This window comes from Drosophila gunungcola, chromosome 3R, assembly GCF_025200985.1.
Source record: "Drosophila gunungcola strain Sukarami chromosome 3R, Dgunungcola_SK_2, whole genome shotgun sequence".
NCBI classification, from domain to species: Eukaryota; Metazoa; Arthropoda; class Insecta; order Diptera; family Drosophilidae; genus Drosophila; species Drosophila gunungcola.
This window is the reverse complement of record NC_069139.1, coordinates 886,920-895,168: the sequence shown is the minus strand read 5'-3', so window position 1 is coordinate 895,168 and position 8,249 is coordinate 886,920. Positions and strand designations below refer to the sequence as shown.

General features: G+C 40.9%; 1 protein-coding gene across 2 annotated transcripts; it reads right to left on the bottom strand.

The window, feature by feature from the left end:
- Positions 1-84: 84 nt before the first annotated feature.
- On the bottom strand, positions 85-7,785 carry LOC128261847 (chaoptin). Of its 2 annotated transcripts, none has more exons than XM_052995753.1 (15): positions 7,542-7,785; positions 6,849-7,085; positions 5,659-6,372; positions 5,242-5,417; positions 4,521-4,655; positions 4,205-4,433; positions 3,531-4,140; positions 3,129-3,259; positions 2,821-3,077; positions 2,620-2,761; positions 2,198-2,556; positions 1,715-2,138; positions 1,239-1,480; positions 713-899; positions 85-650 (listed from the first exon to the last, which is right to left on the bottom strand). In XM_052995753.1, exons 1-15 carry the CDS (start codon positions 7,542-7,544, stop codon positions 549-551), a joined length of 3,948 nt encoding a protein of 1,315 aa, XP_052851713.1. In that variant the 5' UTR covers positions 7,545-7,785; the 3' UTR covers positions 85-548. The 2 variants fall into 2 exon arrangements, with proteins under 2 accessions (XP_052851713.1, XP_052851723.1); XM_052995763.1 differs by having other exon boundaries at positions 4,205-4,424.
- Positions 7,786-8,249: the final 464 nt, after the last annotated feature.

The following is an 8,249-nucleotide window of genomic DNA, read 5'->3' as shown; positions in this document are numbered from 1 at the left end:
TGCTCGCGGACTCGTAAAAATCATAATGTCCCAAATGCAAGGTCCAGGTAAAGACCAAATAAAGAAGGAGACGGTAATGCGAACTTAACCTATCGTAAATATTTATTGTATGTTTATGAAACATTATACAGACTTTCATTTTGGATTTGTTCAAGCAGCGCAGTGACCTAACTTATAAAAGAAATTACTGAAAATATTTGGGGGTTAGGTCAGGCGGGGTAACTAGATAACTGGATAAGATACGGTCTAAACTACGGCCTACAAAAATATACATACATGGAGATAGATAGTGAGTTGAGCTGAAGGATGGAGTGTGTTTTTGGTGAGGATTACTACATATAAGGCGTTTCCAAGGACCAGCGGATCGGTGAGAGAAGGTTTTCGGAAGAGAAACAACTAACTGCAGAAAGGAGTTGAATTGGTCAAAGTCTCATCATCACGCTTAAACTCTAGACGGCAGGACTCAAGACTTATATGACCTGCCTGCCGTAGACTTGCTCTAGAATGTTATAAAAGTCGGTGGACGTCTTATATGCGAAGTGCAGAAGTCACATCCAGAAGACCATGGCCACACACACCGTCACCACCACAAAGGCGGCCTCCCGGCAATTCGCATTATCCCATCCGCACTCAAGATCGAATTTAAGGGCCTACAATGAAGTTGTGTCTATTGAATTGAATTCTTTTGGTATACATTTAAATATATTCCGACCTCCATTAGCTGTTGGCCTCCTTTGTTTTCACAACGTGTCTCCCTTAGGTCATCGTCATGATCGTCGCAGTTATGCCGTCCATACACCTGGCAAGGTGAATTCATAAACGTGCGAAAGACAGTGTCGGTCCAGGTTTGCGAAGAGCAAATGTACTGGCGCCTCTTGCGTTGCCAGAATTCCACCCACCTAGAAAAAGAAATAAAATTAAAATATAGACTTATAAGAAATAAATAGCAACAAAATATGATACATATGGGGGTGCTACAAAAAATTTCTAGGAATATAGAACTAAATATACATTGAAACTTCTGTGTTTCAGAAACCACTTAATTTTGGAATTCATTTAAAATCATAAAATTTAAGAATTAAAAATGTATTGCATACTTTTAGACTCCTTTTTAAGTGATTTTGATAGCACCCCTTTATAACTTAAGTTTTCCGACTTTATTTGTAAGAAATCATTTTTTCCTAAATACTAAACCAAATTTATTCAAGATAAGTCTTACTAATCCCTTTTGGGCTTACCCCAAATCGCAATCACAGTTAAGGTCCGTGTGTGACATCTTCAAATCGGTAAGGAACACACTGTTTGGCAGATATGGTACAGCTCCCGTATTAGGGTTGGGAATTTTCTTCAGGTTGTGGTTATTATAGCGAATGTCCAGAGAAATGTTCCGTACCCGACCCATATATTTAAAAAAGTTCGGAGGTAATGCTTGCATAGAAGTATTAAACAATTGCATGTACAGATATGGAGAGCGCATGCCCTGAAATATAATAAAATAAAGTATGATTTATCTTTTATTTTAAGGTATAAAGAACACAGCTCATCTTCTGAAAATTTAAAATTGTTGCTCTTCTTAAAATTAAATAATATTGTTATCAAAATGAGACAAAGGTCATATTTGTTAGTGCTCTTAGTAACTAGTTAGCTTTTAGTTTTTTTAATTTGTATTAAAATTAATAAGAAACAAAACAAATTTTTTAAAAATACTACTCACCCTAAGGATACGTTCGTTCAGATTACTGAATTGTGGGCCACTGAAGGTAATGTTGGTCAGCTTGGAGGGCAGATGGCCCTCCATCTCGCGCTGTAAATCGGTGGGATTGCCGAGCTGGAGGGTCTGCATCTCCTGGGTGGGTCCGGATCCCTTCTTCACGATCCTGGTGAAAGGCTGTGGGGCTTCGATCCACAGCTGACGGACATTATAGTGATGCCGGAGTAAATGGGGAATGTTGAAGTGCTCCAGGTGCGAATAGGCAGTGAGCTTCAGGGATCGCAGGTGGGGCAACGAATCCAGGCAGCCATACTCGAAATAGTGCAGCCGGAAGTTGGATATATCCAGCATTTCAAGATCCTCGTTCACGCCATCGAAACTGTTGTTATTCAGCGAGGTAATGGGATTGCCAGAGAGCATCAGTCGTCTGTTATAAAACAAGTTTACAAATAAGTTACAATTTATTAAAAATTTGAGTTTACCTACCTTAAATGTGGCAGAGATTGGGTCATCAGTGGAACATTGGTCAGATCGTTGTTGGACAGATCCAGCATCCTCAAATTACTCATGTTGTGTGCCAATTCCTGTGGAATCGATGGCAGTTCGTTGTAACCCAAGCGGAACTCACGCAAATACTTCAGTCGAATTTCGGGCACAGTACTCAATGAAACATTTTCCAGACCCAGTTTGATCAGCGAGTTTTCCAAACCCATAAAAGACTTGTCCATCACTTTGAGGTCCCGATTGTGGGAGAGATCCAAAACAGCCAGTTTGGGCATGGTGGCAAATACGGCATCATCGATCCTTAACAAGTAATTGTAAGATATGTCCAAGTAGCGAAGTGACTGTGGGAAATATATTGTATATGTATTTAAAGCTAATAGAAAATAGATAATTGGGAGACTTACTCTGAACTTGTTGGACAAATCCATGCTGTGAATGGTTGAGATAAAGTTGTTGGACAAGTGCAATTCACATAGCGTCAGAGCAGCCAAACTGGACAACGATGAGGAGGGGATCTTCAACATCATGTTGTGCGAAACGTCCAATCTTTAAGAGTGATAAGAACATTTAGTTTTTGTTAAAAATAGATGGTACTCCTAGCTCACTTTTCCATTCCTCCGTTATAGAAAAGATTATCGGGCAGGCCCCTCAGGTGATTGTGCGAAAAGTCAACGATGCGCAAACCCTGAACAGGTTTGAATATATCCTGCGGAATATCACTCAGATAGTTGTGACCAAAGTAGACCAACTGTAGCTGTCTAGTGTTCTTAAAAGCATCAAAGTCCAGCTCATGGATCCAATTGTAGCTTAGATCCAGCCATTGCAAATGGGGCATGTTTCCAAAAACATCACGAGTTGTGTTCTAAAAAGACAAACATTATAAAACCTAAGATAAATTTTTTGAAATACCCACCATTAACGAATTGTAACCCAGATGCAAGTGTGTCAGTGAAATTTCAGCAGGTCGGAAGTATCCGGGATGAATAATGGATATATTGTTGTGGGAAAGATCCAATATCTTGATGTTCGAGTGGTACATGGCGCCTGAAAATTCAAAATATATATAAATAATAAAATCAAAATACAGTCGCGGTCAAAATAATAGTAAAGGGATAGTGTAAATTGCTGAAAAACATACTACGCCATTTTAAGCATTAAACAAAATGATTTTAACAAACAAAAGCACATCAATTTATAGTTTTATTCGATTAGCTTCAATATAGCTTATAGTATAAGCTTCACAAATGTATAAAAAATGATTTCATACTACTTTTGATTGCTATTTCCAAAAGTAATAAAATAGGCGATTCCTTACCATGTTCATTTCGACCACTCCACGAGGAATTGTACATCAGTTGTCTGATTTGATTGTGGCTGACATTCACATTCAGATTGGACAGCGTTCCCACTTGATCGAAGTAATCAAAGTTAAAGTTGGGCAACTGATTGAAGGCCATGTCCAGGATTTCCAATTTCGGCAGGTTCTGGAAGGACTCGTCCGCCAAGTTGTTCATCTTGTTGCCCCTCAAGCTCAGATACTCCAGTTCATCGAGATTCATAAAGGCTCTTCGCTCGATCTTGTCGATCTTATTGTCATCCAGTTGCAGTTTTCGCAGAGCTTCCAAATCGAAGAAGGTGTGCTGGGAAACGGAGGTTAGATGGTTGAAGCGCAATGAGATCTCCTCCAGCTTCGAGTGGATATCCCCCTGAAAAGTGCCCTTCAGGACCTGTTCGATTCGATTGTCATGAAGTTCGAGAAGTCTTAAGTTCTTGAGGAAATGGAAACTGGTATCACTCATGCTGCTGATGTGATTGTTGCTAAAGTCCAGCTCCTGCAGGGAAGTCAGATGTCTGAGGGGCTCGGCTGGCAAGGCACTGCCCGAATAACCGTGGGACATCTTCAGCGAGATCAGAGAGTGGCCAATCTAAAGAAAGAATTAAATGTTATTAATAATGCAAGCAAAAGTATAAAACAAATTCCTAAAATACCTCATGAAAGGCATCATTCTCAATGTTGGATATACCATTCTCGCTAAAGTCCAGCCTCTTGAGTCCTCGCACATGCTTGAAGGCATGTGATTGAATGCCGGAGAGACTGGCCCGCGTGATCTGCAGATCCTCCAGCTCAACACCAAAGTCCTTGAAGTCCTCGGGTCCCACGGTGGAGGAGCCCAGCCGCGATATCGCCAGCGATCGCATGTTCCGCATTCTGGTCATACTTTACGTAAATAAATACAAGAATGGTTCTGGGGTGAAGGGTGTGTGGGGAGCAGGATGTTTTTCGAGGTGCACTAGGGTCACTTACTTGCGCAGCGTCTGCAGATTGGTGGGGTCATTCCGATCCCCACTGAGGTCCAGTTTCAGAAGGGTATAGTGCACGGCATTGAAGGTTTCCGTGGGCTTCTGGATCTTGATCTTGTTGTCCCGCATGCTTATGACCCTGTAATTTAAATGGAAGTACAAAAATATTAGTTTACATATTTGGCATAACTAAAAACTAACAAATAAAAAACAGGGACCGTTAATTATAATTAATTATAACTTTAAAAATCATAATTCAATGACTAAAGTCGGATTCCTTAAACACCGAATTTCGATTACAAAAAATGGTTTTTACTTTTTTAATCGTACCACAATATAAATCAAATTCCTATCACGTCCTTACTGAAATGTTCTTCGAAAAGCTAAATTTATTCATTAAATCTAAACGATTTCCAATAAGACCAAATTTTTAAACTTAAAATGCAAATTAATTAAAGGAAACCCCTACAAACTTCCTATAAAGAAACCAAACCAAGTTTACTTTCAAGCTTTTCCCCCAGTGTAGTCTGTTTTGCATGATTGCCTGGTTGCGCGGCTTTTCGCTCTTTCTCGAATTCTTTTAAATAGGGTCACCCACTTAGCCCACTTACGAACTTAGGAACTGGAGAAGCCCTAGAGGCTGTCGGCAATCCGATTAGTTCCCCCAATGTGCGATGTGGAACAGGGGTAGAAAACACGAAGTGAAGTGAAAGCACTCGACTCACCTCAAGACATCGAAATTGTTGAAGAGCTTGTGATGCAGCTTGGTGAGATTGTTGCCTGACAAGTCCAGGATCTGCAGGCTGTTGACCAGGCTATCAAAGGCCACCGGTGAAATGTTCGTCAGACCGCAATAACGCATGTAGATCTCCCTTATCCGAGCTGGCTTAAAGGCGTCTTCCTGAAAATTAAAGGGGAGCAAATAAGAGAGACAATGAAAACGTGTTTTAAATATGTCTACACAATATATTGGGATCATCGATTGATTGTAAGGATGTACACAAGATGGTTGCTTTAGTGCATCGGACTGGTGATGAGAACTGGCTTCATTACGACAACCCGAGGCGTAAGAAGTCATATCACGTATTAAATCAATCGATGGTGCCAATAAGTATGGCTTGAAAAAAGATCAGGACACCTACCCTCAGTGTGTGTATGGGATTGCCATCGAAGAAGGTGCGATTGACGGTATCGAAGTATTTGAATGAATTTGGAGGCAGCACCTCGATGTGGTTGTACTCCAAGTGCAGATTGTCCAGATTCAGCTTGGTGCTGGCCTTGATTTCGTAGGTTTCGTTGCCACTGAGCGACCAGATCACATTGTGGGAGATGTCCAAGGTGCGAAGGCTCTTCAGCGGACCCAAGGCATCGTAGGGGATCTCCGAGAGGATGTTGTCCGTGAGCAAAAGGCGAGTCAGTCGGGGCATGCCATCGACGAACACATTCGGGTCAATCTCGAAGAGGTTGTTGCCACTCAAATCGAGGGTCTCCAGGATCAGGAGGCCGGTGAAGCTGTGCGACTGCAGCTGCGAGATGCAGTTCTCGCGCAGGATCAGCGTCTGCAGCGAGTCCTCCAGTCCGCGGAACGAGTCATGCTGGATGTGCGTAATGTGGTTGTAGCCCAAGTCCAAATGGCGCAGCTTCTGCAGGTGCCTCAGCGACTTGGAGGGGATCTCCACCAGGTCGTTCTGCGGCAGAATTAGCTCCCACAGCGATCGCTCCAGTCCGGTAAAGGCGTCATCCGGGATCTCGGTGAGATGGTTGCCCGATACCTTCAGTCGGTACATGCCAGTGGACTGCAGAAAGTACGGCTCAATCTCCCGCAGACCAGTGTTCTCCATGTGCAGCATGAAAACCTGAACATAGAAATAGGAGCATGGAATAATACAAATTTAATAATACAAATAATAATTCAATTTGAATAGTAAAACATATTTTCTAATACTAATCTTCACTTTAAACATAAGTTCTAGTTATAGAGTATATCGACATACAATGAATTATAAATATTTAGGTAACAGTATTTGAGTCCTTGGAATTCGCTTAAATTATTTTCTAATAGAGATATTAACTTTAAAAAGCTGGAGAAGCTTTCGTTTAATCTATTGAATACTTCGATATTCAATGATAGCTGATTTAACGAAAAAACAAAATATATTTTTATATTTAGAAAAATAAGTTCACCTGGTTTTAGTTTTTAGCTTAATTTAATGTTTTTACAATTTATAAATAATGTTTTAAAATCACGTATAAAGCTGGCTTAAAGTATTGATAATATATTGTTTCACACTTTCAGACACCCTTAACTGATTAAAGTGGATGATGGACTCACCTTGGATTGGTTTACCATGCGAGGCAATGCCGGAAACGGAACGTTCTTGCAGTGCACTATCCCCAAATCTGTGGAGGACTTCGAGCAGGTGCACATCACGTTGTAGGTGCAGGGCGGGTAGTGCGTCTCCTCCATTTCACGGGCGAACATCGAGGCACGGGCCAGCGACATCCATATCATGATCATGAGGGTTATTGTCAAGAAGGCATAGCCGAACTTAAAGAAGAATTCGAGGCCCTACAGATAGAAAAAATATAGAACTCAGCTGGCAGTAACAGTTTTCACTAACATTTCAAGGCATTAGCTATTAGACATTGGAACAGCTTAAGGATCTTTTAAGATAAGCTGTATGTTTGTTTTTTGATTTAATCGCCTTAAAATAAAACAGTGAACTTTAGTTTAATTTTGATAGTGCGAATCACAACAAACTTCTTCATTTATAAGAGTTCTTTTGCAAGAGATTAACTGCCATGTCTGGAAAAGTTTGTGGGAATAAGTTCAGGGGTGACTAGACCAAAGGGGTATCTTCGTTTCACAGGATTTAAGACCGGCTATGGTTTCCTTTGGGCCGCAAGAGTTGTGCACTTCAAGGGCTTCTCTCACAGATTATCGAATGTCCTTTCTGCCATTTAAATAGCTATCTTAATTCTGGGTTTTGCAGGATATCAGACCACTTCGTTGACTAATACACACCATTTTGTTCTTAATTGGATTAGGCACTCGCGGTAATTGGCGTTTTAATGAACTTAATTAAATTTTAATGCTACAGATGCACAAAATCAATTTCCCGAAACACTTGATTTTCAGCTCCAAGTGTATATCTAGTAAATTTCGTGTCCAGGACACTTCCGTAAAAATCCTCGTTTGAATTTGCGTTTGTTTTTAGAGAAGCAGAACTGGAAAAAACACGTCCGAACCGCTGCGCGTTCCACGCACGTCTGACAAAATGCAAATCAATCTGCAACGGGCCAAGTATTGGCCAACTGGCGCAGCCGGCTAATTGGATTGCAATGGCGCCTTCTTTACCATTTTGCACACGCTCTTCTCGCCTCATTTGCAGCATTACTTTACGACAAAAGAACTGGCAAAATGTTCGCACATTCTGGCCTTTGTTTAGAATATGGGTAGCAAAAATACGGCGATAAAAGTGCGAGCAGGGCGGAAGCGGATTTCGGCCAGGTTTTCAAGATTTCCAATGCTTGTCAGCAGCCTCTGGGTCGGCTTAAAACTTGTAAGAATTCGTTTAACATGGTTTTCTGAGTGCATGGCTGGCTATTTTGGGGGTTTCGTGAAAACGCGTTGAAAAGCGTGTACAAGCTCAAACCATTGAATAAAATTTGGTAACAGAAGGGGTATGAATTTATAAAGTAAAACAGTTTAAAGTTTAGTTGATAAGAATTA

Excerpts from the sequence above, each read along its gene's own strand:
- LOC128261847 (XM_052995753.1), bottom strand. Across the intron at positions 4,656-5,241 it reads AACAATTTCGATGTCTTGAG|GGTCATAAGCATGCGGGACA; the intron begins GTGAGTCGAGTG and ends TTTAAATTACAG. Across the intron at positions 1,481-1,714 it reads TGAACGAACGTATCCTTAGG|GGCATGCGCTCTCCATATCT; the intron begins GTGAGTAGTATT and ends ATTATATTTCAG.